General features: G+C 41.0%; 1 protein-coding gene across 1 annotated transcript; it reads left to right on the top strand.

Moving 5' to 3' along the window:
• Nucleotides 1–674: 674 nt before the first annotated feature.
• LOC105035662 (probable alkaline/neutral invertase D) lies at nt 675–19,627 on the top strand. Its single transcript, XM_073261739.1, has 5 exons — nt 675–833; nt 1,185–1,567; nt 2,141–2,572; nt 18,058–18,616; nt 19,108–19,627. The coding sequence occupies exons 2-5, from the start codon at nt 1,187–1,189 to the stop codon at nt 19,401–19,403; spliced, it is 1,668 nt and encodes a 555-aa protein (XP_073117840.1). The 5' UTR covers nt 675–833; nt 1,185–1,186; the 3' UTR covers nt 19,404–19,627.
• Nucleotides 19,628–23,658: the final 4,031 nt, after the last annotated feature.

Raw genomic sequence — 23,658 nt, 5'->3', positions numbered from 1 at the left:
CAGACAAACGAACCCCATACGCTATCAACTACAGAAAATGAAGATGCGCACGGAGGAACGAGTGCCTGTCGATTGGATAAACTAATAAATAAAAACATCCCGATCGATCAATAGAGGGTAATATCTTCACAATCGAAATTAATTAATTAAATGATCAAATAATTAATTAATTAAATTAATCTCCCGACCCAATTATTACGTTAACGCCCACGCTGATATCAACAGAGATCGGCACCAGCCAACCATCCCTGAGGCGGGTCCCGCCCGTGCCACGGCCGAGATCGTAGTCGTACCCTTAACGCGAAGCAAGGATTCACCTGCCGAATCCTCCCTCGCGCCCATTTGGATCATCACTGCTCGCTTTGAGGATTGTGTAGGCGGATGAACGAAGGCGATCAGAGCGCTTTGAGGGCTGTGCAGCCATTTCCAGTCGTTAAGCACACGTCAGCATCCCACGTGGTCTGACCGGCGACTCCCGGTAACTGCGAGGGCTAGGAGGGCTCCAGCGGGCCACGAAAAATAATCTGTAGCCCAATAATACTACCCCAGTTCACCGTGTCACAGATTAACTGGGGAGTTGCACCACAGTTGCCGTAAACTGGGCCAATCCCTCGTGCCATTGGCCTAGATTTTTTTAAACAAACTAGTTGGGCTCCGTACTACTGGAGTTCGTCCCCCTCTTCCCTCTTCTGTTCGCTTTCTCTCTCACTATAAATTCCAGTCACCGCAAAAATGCTCCTTTCTTTGTGCTTTCGTCCCCGGTCTCCTCGACTCCTTAGGGGCCGTTCCCCTCGTTCTCTCCCGGCTCCTCTCGCTCTGTTCCGGATCTCTTGGTATGGCCCCCTCGCTCTCTCCCCTGAGATATTTCTCGATTTTTAGGCTTTTTTTTTTCCTCTGGATTTCTGGTCTTTTTTCATATATTTATTAGTTCATAGGTGACTTAGATCCAAGTCGATGGATTGAGTTTTTCTCTTGTTGCATGGTTCTAGATTTATGGGCAAACCTACGGTTTTTTTTTGGCTCTCTGGCCTGGATCTTGGTCCGAGATTCGGGGGTTCTAGTTCTTTTTAGCGCTGATCCGCGCACAATCAGAAAAATGTAGCTCAAGTTCGTTTTCTGAGTATGTTTCGGTGTTTTTCTCCTGTTTTTACTGCTTCAAAATGGCAACTTTGATGCACCGCTAGGAATGGACGGGACAAGGGAGCTGGGGCTGCGGAAGGAGGAGACGCATTGCTCCATGGCGGAGGCCGAGGACGTCAATTTGACACGGCTCCTCGGCAAGCCGAAGCTCAATATTGAGCGGCAGAGGTCGTTTGATGAGAGGTCGCTCAGTGAGCTCTCGATCAACGTCAGAGGCCTTGATAATTTTGAGAGCATGTACTCCCCTGGATTCAGGTCGGGGCTTGATACACCGGCCTCGTCGGCCCGGAACTCATTCGAGCCGCACCCGATGGTCGCAGAGGCCTGGGAGGCTCTGCAGAGGTCATTGGTGTATTTCCGGGGGCAGCCAGTGGGGACGATTGCCGCCTATGATCACGCATCGGAGGAGGTGCTGAACTATGATCAGGTATAATACAGTGCACGTGCTTGCTTTCTTTAGCTTCTTGGACCAGGTACTTTTGTTGAAGATGAAAATCTCAATCTCATAGATAATGTGAACCCAAGAAACGACATTTTGTCAGAACTCTGAAAACCGTAAGAAATTATTTAAAAAATGTTATTTTATCTTCTTGCTCATTGTATCTCAACTGTATGCTCTTTTAGCTTTCATGAGAGATGCTTGGTGACTCCGACTCTTTAATCAATTGGTTTTTGAAGTCTTAAAGTATTAATCTTGGATTTGTGACCTTTTTAGATTGCTTTAATTTGGCCACTTGCTGCATTTATTTCTTCACACAGAGAAGGAAAAAATCTTGGCAGGATCCCGTTAGATAAATCTTGTCTTGAGGGTTCTATAAATGATCATGGATTTGTTAGGTAGCTGTCTGCCTGAGGCTTCGATAAAGCTTCTTCAGTTTTTGGCGGATATATTTGAATGAATCATTGATAGAAGGATGTCAATTATTGCTTGACAAGCTTGCTTCTGATAGCTGATACCGGAAAACTAGTTGTTCTAATCACTGTTTTTATTGTGTATTAGGTGTTTGTCCGTGACTTCGTACCAAGTGCACTGGCTTTTTTAATGAATGGGGAACCGGAGATAGTGAAGAATTTTCTCCTCAAAACTCTCCATCTTCAAGGGTGGGAAAAGAAGATAGATCGTTTCAAGCTTGGGGAGGGTGCCATGCCGGCAAGTTTCAAGGTGCTCCATGATCCTGTTCGGAAAACTGATACTCTCATTGCAGATTTTGGTGAGAGTGCCATCGGAAGAGTCGCACCTGTTGACTCAGGATTTTGGTGGATTATTCTTCTGCGCGCCTATACAAAGTCTACTGGGGATTTATCTCTTTCAGAAACACCAGAATGTCAAAAGGGGATGAGGCTTATATTAGCTCTATGTCTGTCTGAGGGCTTTGACACATTTCCAACCCTGCTCTGTGCTGATGGATGCTCAATGATTGATCGGAGAATGGTAAGATCATGCACAGCATTTTGAATAATGCAAATACTTACTAGTCCTGAACCTCCTTACCAGCCTAATTGATTTTTGTCTCTAGTCTGTATGTCATAAATTTTTTCAATTCGAAAGAATTATTTTTGAAAGATTGCACCAATGGTATGATTTCCAATATACTGGTTAGTAATTTTTTCTGAATATTTATTCTTAATGATCTGCTACAACATTGTAATTGTCAGAGTATTTTTCAAATATTGCACAAGGTTAGGATTTCCATAGTTTTGGTCTGGATATTTTTCTAAATATGTATTCTGAATGATCTGTTATAACATTATGCCTGTGAAAATTTCTATCTGGAGCTACTTTTCACAATTTTGAGCCTTTGTAGTGTGCATGCCTTCTTTCTCTCATCAATGTAATTCTCCTATACCATACCATACTCATCAAACTTTCTCCCAATGCTTTCTGGATCTTTATTCACCAGCATTCCTATTTAGTGCTGCAGGACTGCCTAATGTAATGCCACAATGCATTTATCATGTTTTAGCTTTTATATAGCAAATCCGATCAGTTATACCATTCTGCCAAAGACACATATTACATTGATTTTATGCTGGATCATGAAAAGCTATACCATACCGATTATTTTGATGAGAACCTACTATCTTCTTCTATCTCTATGTTGTGATGACCATTTTGTTTAGGCATTAGTAAGTCATGAATGGGTATGGTTAAAAATAAAGATACTGATTTTTTTTTTCATCCTGCTTATTTGTTAATTGTTACTAATGCATTTGCTGTTTTTCTATTACTAATAATTTATAAATAGGTAATTAAGTAGAGTATTATTGCTTTTCCCTGACATCTTGTCCTTGTAAGCCACTTGCTACATTAAAAGAATGGCTAAACTAGTTGGGCATCATAGATCCTTGTTGCCTATTTTGAATATACGATCAGTCTTCATCAAAGTTTACCATCTCGGCACCGAATCCTGCACAAATACTATCCTATTACCGTGTCAGTATGCTATTCAGTATGGTACGAGACATTGTACCGGTCCAAGATAGCATACCGGTACAAGACTAGTATGGTACGATATGCCCTATAATGGATGGCAAAGGGCGGTAGAGAAACCATAGTCTTCATATCTTATTGGGCATATTCTGAATTACCATTTACTGCTTTCATTTGCTTAATGAAAGTGACTAGGCTCTGCCTAAATATCCCCCAAAAGTCTGAATGTACCATCATATCTTATTATTCTTGGCTAAAGATATCAGTTTTGTTCATGCTTGTACATGTATACATGTTTTCGTATTCCTGCAACATATATCAATTGTGGCAAAAGTTAAATTAGCTGCGCAGAAAGTTGCTAACGTGCATGTCATGGGTCTGCTTTGCCAACCCCTATCAGCAGGCCAACCCTGCCCAAAGTAAAATAAAATAAAAAGAATAAATAAATAAAATAAATAAAATAAGTAGAAATTTTTAGAAAAAAATAAAAGTGGGGGAAAGAGGAAAACTACATGTCTCATTTTCCATGTATCTCAGGTTGCTTTTGATTTGTTTCACAGCAAGTATTTGCTGTGGGACTACGTTCTTGACTTCTCAGAGTCCGACAAATAAATAACTTTTGCACTAAAGTTTATCTTATCATATGTTGAGGATGGGCATTTAAGGGGGATAGAATAACGGTAAAAGTTCTGTTGGGATAATTCAACCGACCCCCGATTCTAACTCTAAATTAGCCTCATGGATACAAAATGCCAACTAACAATTAGTTTGCCGACCTACAGTCGGTTATCCTCAGCAATCGACAGATTTAGTCACGACAACTCGGCTAATCTTAGATCGATGACCATCGACATATCAGAGTTACCGATCGATGCTCATTCGGATCTCCACAACTACTACCGACATACGATCGACGTACTATTATTACCGACATATAGTCGGTTTATCTGAAAGTGCCAGCGCAGAAAGCGCATACTGGCCAAAACATGATCAGTGACGAGTATGACCATCCATCCCACGATCACATAATGTCGGAACGTGCGGGATCCATATGTCTAATCGTTACAGACGGTTACCAACTATTCGTCTATAAAAGGAGAGAAATGAACAGCATTGGGTAAGACACTTCTGGACTGATACTCTATCACTTTCAAAATTTTATTTACTGTTCATCACTCCCCACTGACTTAAGCATCGGAAGATCTCCGCTGGACACAATTCTGATCAGTGTGGACTTTTTTTGCAGGTGCTCTTCTCTGATGATGGACGCAACAGGGGATTGGCCGCAATAGATTGACGTGCCTAGAAGGGGGAGTATACGAGCAACCATGGCTAAAACCAGAGCTCAACATTAAACAGGATCCGTGAGGCAATTTTTCCGTCGAAAAGATATTCCTCCTCCCCTATTGGCAGAGCCCAGCTCTTCGCATCCCGTAGTCATTACAGACACAAATTGCTGCCTTGATACAACAAATGAAGGTGTTAATAGAGGCAGTTCACAGCCTCCAACAGCAACAAACACAGCAGCAGCAGCGACCGTCAATGGAGGAGTCGGTGGCTTATTCAGTGCTATCTAGGCACAGCCATCATCCACCACGACGTTCATCCTCTTCATCTTCAGAATGACGGTCGTCTCGGCATTCTCATTGAGTCGAGCAATCGCGTTCTCGGCATTCTCGCCACACTACCCATTCTGCATGGCGATTTTCTTCTCCTTCCCATGTACATAGTATCAAGAAGAAAAAAAGGCCGCGTGATCTTTCTTCTCCATCCTCAAATTCTTTGGAGGACTCTACCTTCGGATTATCTCAGCAACGGCGGCTCGATGACTACGAGCGCAAATTCAAAGAGATCGACCGTCAATTTGTCCGACTTCAGATGGAAGGTCGGAAGTCATCCAGCGATTATGACTTCCACACTGCCCAACCTCTCTCTCAGTGCATCCTAGATGAACCGATTTCGTCTCGAATCAAGATGCTGTAGATAAATCCATATGACGGCTCTACCGACTCAATTGATCATTTAGAGAGATACAAGACTCTCATGATGATTCAGGGGACAACCGATGTCCTTCTATGCATCAGCTTTTCGGCGACTATTCAGAAGGTTGCTCGAGCTCGATATTCTGGACTGCAATTGGGAAGCATAAACTTCTTCAAGCAGCTCGAACATTCTTTTTTGATCCATTTCAGCATTAGCCGAAAGGTGCCACGGACGTTAGACAGTCTCTTCTCCATCAAGCAAGACGAGACAGAGACGTTGAGAGATTTTGTGGCTTGCTTCAACACGGCCACACTTGAGGTCAGGGACCTCAATGAAGATATGGCCATATCGGCCATGAAGAGGGGTCAGAGGGGATCCAGATTTATCTATTTTCTAGACAAGATTCTCCTTCGGACCCATGCTGAACTTTTGGAGCACGCATACAAGTATATTCGCACGGATGAGGGTGCTTCTGATCAGCGCCAGACAGAAGGAAAAGGTCAGAAAAAGAAGCAGAAGAAAAGTGAAGTCCCGATCGAATCAAGTCGGTCAACTATCAATAAGCGAGTTTCACCTTGACGACGGAGTCCAAAGCCAAACAATTATAGCAAGTATGACTCATATACTTTTCTTTTTGCTCTCCGTGCGCAGATCTTAATGGAGATCGAAGGAAAGAAGTGCCTACAGCATCCCCCGTCGATGAAAGAGCCACCAAGGAGTCGTGACAGGAAGAAGCACTGTCGATTTCATCATGATCATGGTCACGATACCGAACAGTGCATTCAACTCAGAGACGAAATAGAGACCTTGATTCGACAACGCTACTTTGGAAAGTTTCGACGAGATCATCCAACTCAACTTCCCACCGACCAATAGCCTCAGTCATAAACTGAGGAAATGATCAACAATCGACCAACGGTGGGAGTAATCAACATGATCTCTAAACGATCGAAGGATTGGAGGGCAACTTTCGAAGAAGAGTCGGTGAAGAAACGACAACTTGACAATGTAATTTATTTTTCAAAAGATGATGTCCGGAGAATACAAACTTTCCATGATGATGTTGTTATTATTTTGACGACGATAGCAAATTATGATGTAAAAAAAATTTTAGTTGATAATGAAAACTCAATTGATGTTCTTTTTTATTCGACTTTCTCTCGAATGCAACTACCGACTGACCGACTCAGAAGAGTCTCGACGTTATTAGTCGATTTTACTGGAGATGCAATTATTGTAGAAGAAAAAATTACTCTCCCACTAACCGTGGGAACAGATCCACAACAAAGTACTGTTCTCCTGACATTCACAGTCATCCGACTTCCGTCGGCTTACGACACCATATTTGGACGATCTGAACTTAATGCTCTGAGAGCAGTAGTTTCAACATTCCATTTACTAATCCGATTTCCAACAAAAAATAAAGTCGAAGAAATGCGTGGAGATCAACAACTTGCTCGACATTACTTTCTGGTCTCCACAAAGAATAATCAATCTGAAGACTCTTTGTTTGTCGATAAATTAGACCAAAGAAAAAATGAAGAAAGTAGTGAACCAGCCGAGCAACTGATTTTCATCCCATTAAAAGAAGAAGATTCTGAGAAGACGGTCTAAATTGGATCGCAGTTGTCTGATCCGAAGTGGCAACAACTGATGAATCTACTAAGAGCAAATGTCGATGTTTTTATTTGGTCGGCAACGGATATGCCAGAAATTTCTCTGAAAGTAATAACTCACCGGCTGAACATTGATCCTAAAGTTAGATTGGTGAGACAAGAAAAGATCTTTTGTTCCTAAGAGGCAGAAGATCATCGACGAAAAAGTCGACAAGCTCCTTGCAGCTGGCTTCATCAAAGAAGCTAATTATCCTGATTAGCTCGTCAATGTAGTGATGGTGAGAAAAGCCAATAGAAAATGGAGAATCTGCATCAATTATACAAATCTAAATGAAGCTTGTCCGAAAGATTTTTTTGTCAATGATTGACCAAGTAGTTGATATGACTTCGGGACACTGACTCTTAAGCTTCATGGATGTCTTTGTGGGCTATAATCAGATTCGGATGGTATCCGAAGATGAGGAACACACTGTCTTCATAACCGACAAAGGCATCTACTGTTATAAAGTAATGCCATTCGGTTTAAAAAATGTCGGAGCTACTTATCAATGGCTAGTCAACAAAATATTCAAAGCACAAATTGGGCAAAATATGGAAGTCTACGTTGATGATATGCTGGTGAAAAACTTTCAAACATCTGATCATGTTCGAAATTTGGAAGAAGCCTTCGGCACACTTCGACGATATCAGATGAAATTGAATCCAATTAAGTGTGCATTTGGAGTAACTTTCGAAATTTTTTTTGAATTTCTTGTGTCAAATGAGGAATTGAAGCCAATCCCGAAAAAATGAAGGTTATTATCAATATGAAGCACCCAAGCTTCAAGAAAGAGATATAATAACTTAATGAAAGGATCGCTGCACTCAGTTGATTTATCTCAAGGTTGGTAGAAAGATGCTTGCTCTTCTTCAAGACTTTGAGACAAGCAAAAGACTTTACATGGTCAAACGAATACCGGCAATTTTTCGAAGATTTAAAAAGATATTTGGCGTCTCCACCATTGTTTACAAAATCAAAGGTCGGAGAAATTTGTATTTCTATTTGGCGATTTCGACGGAAGCAGTTAGTTCGGTACTCGTCTAGAAGGATGAAAACCGGATTCAATAGTCAATTTATTACACCAGCAAGGTGTTTCATAATGCTGAAATAAGATATTCAAGGACGGAGAAGATGATCTATGCTTTAATAATATCATCGTAGTGACTTCGTCCGTACTTTCAAACACATCCTATAGTTGTCTTGACAGATCAGTCGTTGAAGGCAATTTTATACTAATCTGATACTTTAGGTCGAATAATGAAGTGGGCAATAAAATTCAGTGAGTTTGATATTCAATATCGTCTGCAACCGTCGATGAAGACACAAGTTTTGACTGATTTCATCATTGAATGTACTATATTTGATAATAATTCTGAAGATGAACCCACTGACAAATTAAAGCAAGTTGAAACTTCTGAGTCTGACTTTACATTAATATGGGTGCTACATATTGATGGAGTATCCAATGCACAAGGCAGTGAAGTCGATCTCATCCTCATCAATTTCGAAGGGATTGTAATCGAATATGTCCTTTGGTTTAACTTTAAAGCTTCAAATAATTAAGTCGAGTACGAAGTTCTCCTAATCGGCTTAAAAATTATTAAAGAACTTGACATAGACAACCTGAAGGTCTTCACCGGCTTACAGTTGATTATCGAGCAGGTCAAGGGCAAGTTTGAAGCCCGAGACTCCGTTATGATGAAATATTTTCAGAAAATAAAAGATCTTACGTCAACTTTAAAATATTTTGAGATCTCTCACATTCTAAGAATCGAGAATGCTCGAGCTAACGTATTTTTCCGACTTGCAATCACTTCGTTCAACTCGCTGGATCGGACGTTCATTGAATGTCTCAAACAATCGAGTATTGACAAAGTCGAAGAAGTGCTACAAGTCAATGACAAACCAAGCTGGATGGATCTGATTATCCATTATCTGACTGATGGAACTCTAACTGCAGATCCTTCAAAAGCCAAACAACTAAGATGGATGGCCTCACAATATATTTTAATGAATGGGCAACTTTATAAAAGGTCACAATATATTTTAATGAGATCAGCGGATGTCGATTATGCACTCTGAGAAGTTCATGAAAGAATTTGTGAAAATCACTTGGATGGTAAATTTTTGGCTTATAAAGTCTTACGATAAGGATATTATTGGCCCATATGAAGAAAAATATAGCTGAACTTGTTCGAAGATGTGAACCATATCAGAACTATACTAATATACAACATCAACCGATCAGTCAGCTGACATCAATTGTTGCACCATGGTCCTTCGCACAATGGAGAATCGACATACTCGGTCCTTTTCCTCTAGCATCCGATCAGAGAAAGTTCATTGTAGTTGCCATTGATTATTTCATCAAATGGGTAGAAGCTGAACTTTTGGTACAGATCACTGAAAGTAAGATCGACGACTTCATTCAGAAGTCAATCATATACAAATTCGATCTACCACACACCATGATCATCGATAATGGTCGACAATTCGACAATCAAAATTTTAAAAAGTTTTGTGCGAAATTTTATATTTTGCACAAACTCACATCAGTTGGCCATCCATAATCCAACGATGTGGTGGAGGTAACAAATCGAACAATTCTACATGATTTTAAGATCAAACTGAATGAAGCTAAAGGTCTCTGGATGAAAGAGTTATATCCGGTCTTATGGGTATATCAGACAACTCAAATACTGACGGGAGAATCGTCATTCAATCTAACTTATTGGACAGAGGTGATGATTTCACTTGAGATCGGATTACCATCAGCAAGAGTAGAACAGTATAATGAGCTGAGCAATTCAGAATGTCGGAGAGTCGATTTAGATTTACTTCCAAAAATCCGACAGTAAGCTCAAGTTTGAATGGCAGTATATCGGTAGAGAGTGGTCCAATATTACAATTCAAAAATCAAGCCAAAGGTCTTTCGTCCGGGAGATCTGGTCCTAAGAAAGATAGAAATTTTAAAGCCTCTGGATCAGGAAAAATTGTCTCCAAATTGGGAAGGACTCTACAGAATAACCGAGATACTTCGATCGGATGCATATTGGTTAGAAACTCTTGATGGAACGACTATTTCTCAAGCTTGGAATGCCGATAATTTGAAGATGTATTATCAATAAAGTTGTTTCTATATATAATGTTCAAAAAGAAACATTAGAATTCAAAACCATGAAAGCTTCGATCAATTACATCTACGAAATGATGTTAGACCGATAAACAATCGGTCATTTTACCGACTACATTATGATTTTTCACTGTAAAAATTGACCGACGGACTATATCTTGGTTTTTCACTGTAAAAAATTGACTTTAGTCGAAGGACTATTCATGCTGACTTAGCTTTAGCTAAGCGGAACATTATGCCGACTCGATCCCGGTTGAGTAAGAAATACACCGACTTGATTATGATCAGTCGAAGGATATTCGGCTTACCATCATCGATCAAATATCTAAATATACCGACTTGACTATGGTCAGTCGAAGGATATTCGGCTTATCACCGTCTATCAAATATCTAAGTACCTAAAAAGTATACAATGTCAACTGACATCCAACTAACAAATAAATTCTATTACAATTATTACTGAACATCCAACTCATCGATGGATAATCGATTGTCCGACCGTGATTCGATGACATTGACAGAACAAGTGCAAAAAGAAGATTCCGTACTTGAAAAGTTTTTTTCATTCATTGAAGGAAGGAAATTACAAAATTGGACTCAAAGTTTGATTACAAAATTAAACTGTCTGATTAAAAAAAAATGTTACATCGGTCACCAGTCGGTTTCTTCATCACCTTGCTCCGGCATAGCCTCAGTAGTTGGAGCAAATCCTGGTGCAGTTGCTGTATCTCCTTCAGTCGGCATGGCGCCCTCTTCAACAGCCTCTTCTCCCAAATTAGGAGGAACGATGCTGCTCAAGTCCAAGTGCGGATATAATTTTTCGATCGCATCTCGACCATCCTCGTATCCAATACAGTAAGAGGTGAATCCACCTTCGAGAATTTCATCTTTGAATTCTTTCGAATCCTTGAAGTTCTCGATAGCCAGACTCAAGGCGTCTTTCGCCGACTTAGCTTCAGTCTTCGCGGAGGTCGACTCAGCATCGGCCAGTGCCAGCCTTTCCATAATGGCCCAATGCCTGCCGCATTTCGCTTCCAGCTCTTCGATGCATCCGTCTCTCTCCGGAGCCAACTGATGGAATGCTTCTTGCTCCTGATCCAAGACTCAAGAGACATGATGTTCTGTTGAGTTGATTCAAGTTCGACTCTAGAGGACTGAAGGTTGGCCGTCATATGGGAGATTTCTTCTTAAAGCTTCTTCTCCTGTTCAGTTGCCATCTGAAGCTGTTCGACGGCAGCAGTCTTTTCGGCATTGGCGGCCGCCATCTTATCCATCCATGCCCAATGAAGGTCGGCAATTTTTCAATATCCGCTCTTTAAAGCATACATATCGTGCGTCCATTGAAAAGAAAAGACAAGTCAGATAAAAAAAAAGGAATGTGTAATGTCGGAAAATTATCCCAAGCTTCGTCGGGTAAAAGGAAGAAAATATTTCGGACACTGTCCGATGTCTTCTGTTCTTCCTATCTATCGGGAGAAGGCAGCCTCGATGAGTCATCTGGCCAATGATGGATTGGCCAAGGCTGACTCACCGACAGAAATTCTGATGTCGAAGGTGGGGAGGCCTGCAGAAAACCCATTGTCGGCAGAAGTAGTTAGCGCCTTCCCCCGATCTTCAGTCGGCAGTCGCGCATTTGAGACTGCCACGAAGTCAGTGCTTGACTGCGCCTGAGATTGCTCCACTGGAACAACTGGTGCAGCAGCACATTGTTCAGGTTCGACTGCGACTTCTGATTTTGCTCGAACCCCCACTAATGGAGCTGCTAATGGTTCTATCGTTGCTTCATCTCGCACCGTCCCGACTCCAGCAGACGGCACTTCAGTCGGAGAAAGCGTTGTCGGAGTCGACAATGCTAGGACTGGCTTGGGGACTGTCTTCGATGGAACGTCGGGTTCTCTTGTCAGTACCGATGGAGAATCAATCCGACTCTTTCTCAATGGTTGGGAAGATCCAGTATCGGTCGCTGTCCTCTTCTTGGCAGCATGCGAGCGGATGTCAGTAGTCGAAACTCGTGCCCTTGTCCGCATAGTTGCAATCAAAAGATAAAGATCAATACAAAATTTAGAAACAAACAAAAAAAAAGTGAAGTGACCGACTATGTTAAACGTAAAGAAGTTACCGAACTAAGTCCGACATCATAGAGAGCTTGTTCGGTCATCAGCTCTCGTTGCGGTGGAATTTTCATATCTTTTAGTCGGAGAAAGTCTTCCCGATCAACTGTATCTACTCGACTATTCTCGTTGGGGTCGGTTCTCGGATCATCCCAGCACGAAGGAAAGCCCCAAGGAGACGAAGAAGAAGCAAAGAAAAATTGATTCTTCCATCCATGAATGAACGATGGAAGATTGGAGATGAAAGAAAGGCCCTTCCTCGGGTTGAAAAACCACCAATCTTTAGCCTTGGGGTGAGGATGGAGAATAAAGAAAGACCGAAATAGAGAAGGGCAAGGATCAGTCAGGATAAGACGACATAACAAAGCAAAACTGATAATCAGCCAGATGGAGTTCGGAGCCAGCTGAGCAGGATAAAGACCATAATAGTCAAAAAGATTTCGGACGAACTTCGGAATCAAAAATTAAAGATCGGCCCGAAGGTCTCGACATAAAATGCATTCTAGCTCGAAGGAAGGGAATTCACCCGACCATTCGGATCAGGAGCGACAAGCTGATATTGCTCCGGGATACGGTACTGTTCCCGAAGCAGTTCGACATTGGGTCCGGATAAGGAGACTTCCGTCTCCAGACCCGAAGGAGAATCATCGATCGGATTCTCCGGCCGACTATCTCGAGAAGATGAAGCTTTCTTACTTCTACTTGCCATTGAAAATGAGAACAAGAAAAAAATCTTAAGAGAAGGGAATAGGAACTCAACCTGGAGCTACAGATTTCGTAAGGACCAAGAAAACTTTGGGAAGCTTCTAGCACTGGGGCTGAGCCTTCTGTTGCAGAGGAGAGTGATGAATGCAAAAGTAAAGTTCAAATGAAAGCGACTTTATATATATAGGATCCCTCAATGGTTCGAATGAAGTCACTCAAATCAGGATCTCTTCAGATGTCGACACGTGGCTACATCAAGACCAACCATTGATCGGATGGTTCGACGCACCTACTCTCAGATCACGCCACTTCATTATTATCCGTGTGAATAGCATAGGGCCAATGACATCCAGATATGTGGTCAAAATTTACTAGTTAAAATCAAATCATCCGAATTCTCTAGACATCGAATTATCTTTCCGAAACAACATCTCAATGATGATCTCACAGTCATCGAAACAACAAAATAGCTGGAGATCTTTCGTATTTCAAAAAATCATTAATGCCTGCAGTCGAATTGGGGCTCAGAATAGCACGTGACAACTTTCTTTGTCCAACGTGATAGACCACGTGATGACATGTACGTCAGACTACCTTGGATTTAGGAGTGGGGGGCAACTATTGGGACAATTCAACCGACCCCCAATTCCGACTCTAAATTGGCCTTATGGATACAAAATGCCGACTAACAATTAGTTTGCCGACCTACAGTCGGCTATCCTCAGCAATCGACAGACTTAGCCACGACAACTCGATTAATCTTAAATCGATAACCATCGACATATCAAAGTTACCGATCGATGCTCATTCGGATCTCCACGATTACTACCGACATACGATCGACGTATTATTATTACCAACGTATAGTCGGCTTATCTGAAACTGCCAGCGCAGAAAGCGCATAATGGTCAAAATATGATCAGTAGCGGGTATAACCACCCATCCCACGATCACATAATGCTGGAACGTGCAGGACCCACGTGTCTAACTGTTACAGACGGTTACCAACTATTCGTGTATAAAAGGAGGTAAATGAACAGTATTGGGTAAGACACTTCTGGGCTGATACTCTGTCATTTTCAAAATTCTATCTGCTGTTCACCACTTCTCACTGACTTAAACATCAGAGGGTCCTCGTCGGATACAACTCCGGTCAGTGTGAACTTCTTTTGCAGGTGCTCTTCTCCGGTGACGGGTGCAACAGGGGATTGGCTGCAACAAGTTCAATTATCAGTTCATGCTTTCCAGTGCCATAACTTGTTAGGCTATTGTGGCACTAGGCACTTATATGTGGCGTAATACCTTGCATATCGCAGGCTATTGACCTGTGCTGACCTGCATTGGCAGGTGTTAGTTTGGCATGAGTTGGTATGACTTGGTACAAATGAGCAATGCTGAGCAAATGGCCATTGGCTGGCACAGACCCACTGGTACAAACACCTGGCTTCTTGAACAGTAGTATAATATATCGTCTTCAATAGCCACATCAAGGTCATTAATGGGCAAGGAGATGGAACACCTGCATCCAGTCTTGACTCACTAGTTACTACCCCTGCTACAAAGGAACACAGATGTAATGTTCTATACTGGAACTCTGGATGTAGAATTAACTTTTTGCGTAGTAAGATGCACTTAATTCTTTTTTGTGCTGTGTAGGAAGAATGTCCAGAAAAATTTTACATAGATGATTTGAATGACTAGATCTCACCACACCTTGATATTTTCTATCCTAGAGGCAGGTTTTATTCATTTGCCTATTTATAACCTTTTAGCCATTTCTTTAAATGAAGTCTATATATTCTGAAGGCAAGCAATTCTGAGCTTTGGTGTCACCTAGTATGAGTTGTTCAAATTATAAGCCTGACACAAGGCTTTTCTCTAGATCTCTGACGCATGCGTGCTGAATACTGCCAAGTAGACAAAAATGGTTGTTCTTATTTTCTGAACCTTTGCTCTCAATAGTGTTGATCTCCACTATTTTGGAAGGCCTTATGAAGGATACTTTTCTGTCCATGTCTAATTATATATGAAGAGTTCATTCTCTTTTGCTGCAATGTCTACTATTTCTTAACCAAATCTTCTACCCATGCTATCTTTTATTGAAGACTAAAAATTTCTTGTCTTTGCAGCATCCTCCAATAAACACTATTGTTTTTAACTCTAAAAGTTTGGTCACAATATCAAAGAAGATTTTTTTCTCCTCAGAGGTTTATGCACACGCACTCCAATAAAAACAATAATAAAATTACCAACCTTAATGCTGTCAAATAAAATTCTCTTCAGGCTCACCAATCACCACATTTCAAAAGTTGCTTCCCCAATCCCCCACCTAAAAATGGAGGGAGACCCACCTGCACTTTCATCAGCCAGGCACAAATACTTGGGGATGCACCACCCAAGATTTGAACCCAGAAACTCTGGTTCCCAAGCAGAGCCTCAATTCACACCGGGACAAGCCTCAATTCACACTGCACTTCAAAAGATGGTTGAACTAAATTAAGTCATGTCTATGGGCATAAACAATTGAGTCATGCTGTGCAGCTTAAATTTACACCTTAAAGTTTCCTGGAGTTTATGTGAAAGTTGACTTAAGTAGTTATCTGATCATACTAGCTATCTTTATATCATCTTTGTACTGCATTGAGGAGCTGCAAAAATTCTATCAGTTTAAAGAAATCCTTGTATCCAGAAAGAAACTTTGTCAAGGACCATGGATATTTCTCAAGACTTTTTTATGTCTTGCTTTTGCATAATCTCTATTGAGAAGGGAACTGTGTTTGGTTTCTAGAATAAGCCACATGCACTTGTATTGAGGCGGGCAATCTGAGGGGAACCTCATGCACTGCTTGGGAATTCACTTATAATGGTAGAATAGGTAGACATCTTTTGGATGGATGATGTTGTTGTGGATGCATTAGCTGACCCTGCATACATATTTTCAATCTCTCAACTTTTTGGAAATGCTTTAGTTTTTGGCTCCTGTTCTTTAAGTTCAGGGTCCTTGTGGCAACAGTTTTATTTCTTATAATTTATTATCAAAAATCAAAGAAGAAAAAACTAACAAGACTGGAAAATACATTTTTGATATCCCTTTTCTTCTTATTACTATTTTAAAATTTTAAAATTTCATTTAATAAACACTTTGCCTTCCATAGTATTATAGTATAATATACTTATCTATTATAATACATGTAATAATTTTTAAAAATAAAATATATTGGTTATCATGATATTGTTCTACTGTTATATCCAATCTGCAATACAAGCCACATAGTAAAATACAACTAGATTTTGATCATATATAATTAGTATAATTGCATATTGTATTAATGTATATTTATTAATGTTCAGTGTATCAATATTATATAATATTAGTATGTGCACAATTACATGCAATTTAATGTAATTAATATAATTACTTATCAATAGCAATTATAAGTATACAAGTAATGTTATATGAGAAAATCCTAATATTATTATAATATTAATATTGACATAATAATGTGAATTTAATATTATTGATATATCAGAACTAATGTAACATATAGTCAATAACATACTGAATTATGAGATTATAATAATTAATCAATATATTTATCTTCTATATAGATATATTATAATAAGAAATTATCAATATCAATAATATAATAATTATCCTAATACTATCGAAAAACAGTTATGTCTCAAGTTTCCAACTCCCATGATGACCTAATTAGATTTCTTCTATGGATGCTTAAACCATGCTAAACTTCTATAAAATGGTGTTTACACCTCATTTCGACAACTTAACTAGAGGCTATGGGTATGTGCCATGTGTACAAAGTTAGATGAAGTAAAGATAGAAATCTTGTGACCTTTGCTGAGTTGAAAGGGTTCAACCATGAAAAGTCCCATCTATGGAGGTACAAGCCCAAAAAGTAGAATTCGGTTATGATGCTGAGGAGCAGGCTGACAAGATCAAGATGTGGCCATGACATATAATACAAGGTGTATGAAGTTAAATGGCCGATAGTAGTAGGCCGAGGTGACCGAACCAGTCTCCAAGTTATTCAAAATGTTGAAGACTGCACTATAGGCCGAATAAGGAAAGGGCCAATGCCAAGCATGTTGGATGAGCCAAGATTGATAAGATATAGTTATTGGTTTGCCTATTAATATAGAGCAACTATGCTAATAAACATGCATAATAGGTGGACAGTTGGCATCAGTTACCAGAATTGTCAGAAGTAGAGGCCAGACAGAGGTAGCAATGATTCCTTTCAGACTACCTGTGTGATGAGGATGTTTAAAGAATCAATCAACCTCACTATCACATAAATGTGGACTAAGGAAATTGTCATGTAGTTATAGAGGCAATCAATGTGCCTATCAATCTTAAGATTGCCATGCCTATTCAAATAGAAAAGACACAAGCTTGTTTTTCTCTGATTAATTTCATGCTTGTGATAATGTTCTAAAAATCTTATAAAATGCTGGTTAAGGACATCAGAGCATTGCTCCTCATCTGCTTCAAAGAGTCTTGAACATTCTAAATTTCTTGAAAAACTTGATGGTCAAGTTAAACAAATTTGCAAAGATTTCTGACCGCACTAAATGTAAATATAAGGTTCTGCACTGAACATGTGAATCAGAAAATGCATATTACCAATAGGTTTCTTGATAAAATATTGCTTCCAAGATCCAGCATTCCTTGCATTGCATGGCAATTTTGTTCTTTCATTGATGTGCCTACACATGCATCCATCCTGGGTTGCTTGGAGATCAAGTTGTTTTGGTTACTAGTTTCATGATTCACCAATTGCCATATGCATTAATTTATGTGTGTCTATCAGCTGTCCACATTTTTATCTTTTGGTTTTTGTCCTAATTTACATGTTCTCTTGGCACATTAATTTCAGGGTATATATGGTTATCCTATAGAAATCCAAGCTCTTTTCTTTATGGCATTGAGGTGTGCTCTTTTAATGCTTAAACATGATGCAGAAGGGAAGGAGTTTATAGAGCGGATAGTGAAACGTTTGCATGCTTTAAGTTATCACATGAGAAGCTACTTTTGGCTTGACTTCCAGCAGCTAAATGACATCTACCGCTATAAAACAGAGGAGTATTCTCACACAGCAGTAAACAAATTTAATGTTATTCCTGATTCCATTCCTGATTGGGTTTTTGATTTTATGCCTATCCGTGGTGGTTACTTTATTGGAAACGTCAGTCCTGCAAGAATGGACTTCCGATGGTTTGCATTAGGTAACTGTGTTGCCATTCTATCATCTGTTGCCACCCCTGAGCAGTCTGTGGCCATAATGGACCTCATTGAAGCACGCTGGGAAGAACTAGTTGGAGAAATGCCTCTGAAGATAGCTTATCCTGCCCTTGAGAGCCATGAATGGCGGATTATCACGGGTTGCGACCCCAAGAACACCCGATGGAGTTACCACAATGGAGGATCTTGGCCAGGTGAGTGCATCTGAGACCATTAGAACTCTCTATATTCCCAAGGTACCTATTTGCTTTGTCTAAACTCATTTCTTTGTTTTACGATATTGAAATGCACAATAAGCAAACGATTCTTTTGCTATGATCAGTCTGTTAACCAAATCTGTCCTTTCTAGACTTTACCAACATTGAATCTGTCTTAAAGCCAATTGAAGAATGTAGATTGTCCGGTTGTTCTCTATAATGCTAAAAAGTCATAAAATGATCCTGCAATTTTGCATTCCTTTTCTAGATTTTGGACATGCTATGATTTGGACTTTTGCCATGATATCAAATCACCAGTGCTTTTTAAGTCTTTAAATCAATATTTTCCTTTCTAAACTCCATCATATTTGCTGTGGTTTCTCTTGAAGTCCTTTAGGACAAGGAATTTAGGACCGGTTTCCTTTGAAATGCCTGAAGCTCTTGAACTTATAATTTTCCAAACTCTCTCCTTTTCTGCTATCGTGCAGTGCTTCTGTGGCTGCTCACTGCAGCCTGTATCAAGACAGGTCGACCACAGATTGCCAGACGAGCAATAGAGCTTGCAGAGAACCGGCTGTTGAAAGACTGCTGGCCAGAATATTATGATGGCAAGCTCGGAAGGTATATTGGCAAACAGGCCAGAAAATTCCAGACATGGTCCATTGCAGGTTATTTGGTTGCTAAGATGATGCTGGAAGACCCCTCCCATCTTGGTATGATCTCTCTTGAAGAGGACAAGGCAATGAAGCCACTGATAAAGAGATCTGTCTCGTGGACCTCCTGATGAGAACCTCCATAGAAAAAATTTCCCACATTTTTTGTGGTAGTTTCATCAATTTTCTTATCTTTTTCTGCCCTCCAAATGGCTTGGGTCTGTACAATTTAGTCAATCATCAACATTCAAATAAAGGCAAGTTTTGTTTATGCAAACAATTGGATCATTTTGTAGCAAAAAAGAAACTCTTATTTACAAAATGGTGCTAAATCTGAATGTGGATTCGGATTATATTCCCCTCGGGTTGTGAGATGAGTATTTCAGTCATCAATATTGTGCCTTTTGCCGCTTCGGCTGTAAACTGATGTCATTGTTTACCAAGCTAATCAGCTGCAACCTGAAACCACATCTGCAGTTTGGGTTTATGAAACTTTTATGCTAATTTCCTTGGTCATCCTCGGTGAGAAAGCTGCATCAAATTAGCTTATCCAAATCCTTGGAGAAGCAGGGAGTTGCATGGAGTCACGTACGCTGTCCATAGCGCTAAATAATGCTTTTTAAATTCTTACAATCTTTTTGTTGAGTTGCATGGAGTCATGTACGGTTCGAGTTTCAGCTGATGGAGCTATCGGTAGTAATGCTGCAGCTCCATCTTCTCTTGTCGTCCCATCTTCAGTGGATGACACCTCAGGGGGCGTTGGTGGAGAAAACTGGCTCGGGAATCGATTTCGACGAAATGTCGGATTTTTGCGTCGGTGCAGATGGAGTAACCACCTGATCCTTCTTCGATGATCGGGAGGATCCAGCTTCAGATGCTATCTTTTTTTTGGCAGTGTGTTGATGAATCTCAGCAGCCGACATTTGTATCATCGGCTGCATAGCTGCAATCAGAACAAAGAAATTAGTACAGTTCAGAAATAAACAAAAGTAAAAAATAAAATTGATCAACTATGCTATACCTAAGGTGGTGATCGAATTAACCCCGGCATCGTAGAGAGCTTGTTCGGTCATCAGCTCTCGCTGCGGTGGAACTGCCATGTCCTTCAGTCGGTGGAAATCTTTTCGATCATTAACCTCCATCCGACTATTTTCGTTAGGGCTGGTCCTTAGATCACCCCAGCACGAAAGAAAGCCTCGGGAAAAAGGAGAAGAAACAAAGAAAAATTGATTTTTCTATCTATGAATGGACGATGGAAGACCGGTGATGAAAGAAAGATCTTTTCTCAGATTGAAAAACTACCAACCCTTGGCCTTAGGATGAGGACGAAGGACAAAGAAAGTTCGAAAGAGAGAAGGATGAGGCTCAGTCTGTATGAGCCGTCACAGCAAAGCAAAACTGATGATCAGTCGGATGGAGTTCGGAGCCAGCTGAGCAGGATAGAGATCGTAATAGTCAAAAAGATTTCGGATGAACTTCAGAATTGAGAATCGAAGACCGGCCTGAAAGTCTTCGACACAAAATGCGACCTGACCCGGAGGAGGAGAATTAATCCGACCATCTGTGCTAGGAGCAAATAGCTGATACTGCTTCGGGATACGATACTGCTCCTGGAGCCATTCAACATTGGATCCGGATAAAGAAGAAGCTTTCATTTCTGGGCCCAATAGAGATTCATCGGCCAGATTCTCTGACCGACTATCCCGAGAAGAAGAAGCCCTAGCCATAAAGATGGAAAACTAGAGAAAACCCTAAAATGAAAACTCAAAGGGGAGACGGACCCAAGGAGAAGGATGAGAAAACTTGAAGGGGCGGAGAAGAGACCCTGGAGCTCTGGTACTGAGACGATCTTTTCGTAGAACTTTCCATTACAGAGGATGGTGAGTTTGGCTGAAAGCGACTCTATATATATAGGATCCCTCAACGGTTCGGATGAAATCGCTCAAATCTGAATCTCATCAGATGATGACACGTGAGAACATCTAGACTGACCATTGGTCGGACGGTTTGACGTGTCTGCCTCTGATCGTGCCACCTCACCGTTATCCACATGAACAGCTCCAACCCAATGATGTTTGGACATATGGCCAAGATCTACTGGTTAGAATCAAATCATCCGGATGTCCTAGGCATCGAATTATTTTATCAAAATGACAGTCCAATAATGATTTCGCAGCTACCAAAACAACAAAATAGCCGGAGATCTCTTGTATTCCAAAAATCATAAAGGCCAGCAGCCGAATCGGGGCTCGAGGTGACACGTGACGACTTCCTTCGTCTAACGTGATAGACCACATGATGATGTACATGTCAGACCATCTTGGACTTAGGAGTGGGGGGCAACTGTTGGGACAATTCAAGTGACCCCCGACTACGACTATACATCGGCCTTATGAATACATTACTCTGACTAATAATCAATTGACCGACCGACAGTCGGCTACTATCAACCAACAATGGACAACTCGGTTAACCTCCGATCGAAAATCATCGGCATATTAGAGTTATCGATCGATGCTCATTCGGATCTCCAAGACTACCGACTTATCACTATTATCAATATATAGTCGACCTATCTTCTCAACACACTCTAACCATTATGAACAGTTATCGACTATGTGTCACAGTCATTAGTGGGAATAAACAACCCACTAACGTCATGATTATGGCTCGATAATATAGCACCATAAAAAGCGGGACCACGTGCTCGATGGTTATATTAGAATCATCTATAAAAGAGAGGTAAATGAACAGCAAGGATAAGATAATTCTGGACAAACACCCTGCCATTTCGATTACTCATTATCTGCTATTCACCAACTCTCCGCTGACTTAAGCATCGAAGGGTCTCCGTCAGACATAATTCTGGTCTGAGAGGACTTTGTTTTGTAGGTACTCTTCATCGGCGACAGGCGACAGAGGATTGGCCACAATAGATTGGCGTGCCAGATAGGGAGAAAACTACAATCAACCATGCCAAAAATCAGAGCTCAACACTCCACTAGATCGGCGAGGCAGTCTTTCCATCGGGAAGATGTTCCTCCCCCACCTCCAGTGGCAGAGCTCAACACTCCACTGGATTGGCGAGGCAGTCTTTCCATCAGGAAGATGTTCCTCCCCCACCTCCAGTGGTAGAGCTCAGCTTTTTGCATCTTATGGTCACCACAGACGCACAGATTGCTGCACTCATGCAGCAAATGAAGGTTTTGATGGAGGCGGTCCAAAGTCTTTAGCAGCAGCAAACCCAGCAGCAGTAACAGCCACCAGTGGAGTAGCCGGTGGCTCAGTCAGTGACATCTAGACATAGCCATCGTCCTCCATGACCTCACCCTCCTCATCTTCGAAGCGACGACCGTCTCGACACTCCCTCTGAGACAGGCAACCGCATTCTCGGCACTCCCATCATGCCATCCATCATTCACGGCATTCTCCCTCTCCTTCCCATCTACATAGTATTAGAAAGGGAAAACGACCGCGGATCCTTTTGCTTCTCCCTCTTCAAGCTCTTCAGAGAGTTCTACCCCTAAAATTTTTCAGCAACGATGGTTTGACGACTACAAACGCAAGTTCAAAGAGATTGATCGTCAGCTTACCCGACTTTAGGTAGAAGGTCGGAAGTCCTCCAACAACTATGACTTCCACACTGCCCAGCCTCTCTCTCAGCGCATCTTTGATGAACTGATTTCATCTCGGTTCAAAATGCCATAGATGGAGCCATAGATGGCTCCACCAATCTGATTGACCATCTAGAGAGCTATAAGGCTCTCATGATGATTCAGGGGGCAATTGATATCCTCTTGTGCATTGACTTTCCGGTAACTCTATGGAAGGCTGCTCGAGCCTGGTATTCTGGACTTTAGTTGGGAAGTATTAACTCTTTCGAGTAGCTAGAGTAATCTTTTGTGGCACACTTCAGCACTAGCTGAAGGCTGCCACAAACATCAAACAGTCTCATCTCAATTAAGGTGAGATAGAGACTTTGAGAGATTTCGTGGTCCGATTTAACATGGCCACACTTGAGGTCAGGGACCTCAATGAAGACATGGCTATATCGACCATGAAAAGGAGTCTGAGGAGATTCAGATTTACCTACTCTTTAGACAAAACTCTCCTTCTGACCTATGCTAAACTTTTGGAGTGTGCATACAAGTACATTTGCATGGATGAAGCTGCTTCTGACCAACGTCAGACAGATGAAAAAGGTCAGAAGAAGAAACAAAAGAAAAGTGAAGCTCCAGCTGAATCAAGTAGGTCGACATCAATAAGCGAGCTTCACCTCGATGATGGAGTTCGAAGCCGAATAACTATGGTAGATATGACTCCTATACTCCTCTTTCTGCTCCTCGTGTGTAGATCCTGATGGAGATCGAAGGAGAGGAGTACTTA

Source organism: Elaeis guineensis, chromosome 8, assembly GCF_000442705.2.
Source record: "Elaeis guineensis isolate ETL-2024a chromosome 8, EG11, whole genome shotgun sequence".
Classification (NCBI taxonomy): Eukaryota; Viridiplantae; Streptophyta; class Magnoliopsida; order Arecales; family Arecaceae; genus Elaeis; species Elaeis guineensis.
Note: the sequence above shows the minus strand (reverse complement) of the source record. Positions and strands in the feature narration are given on the sequence as shown.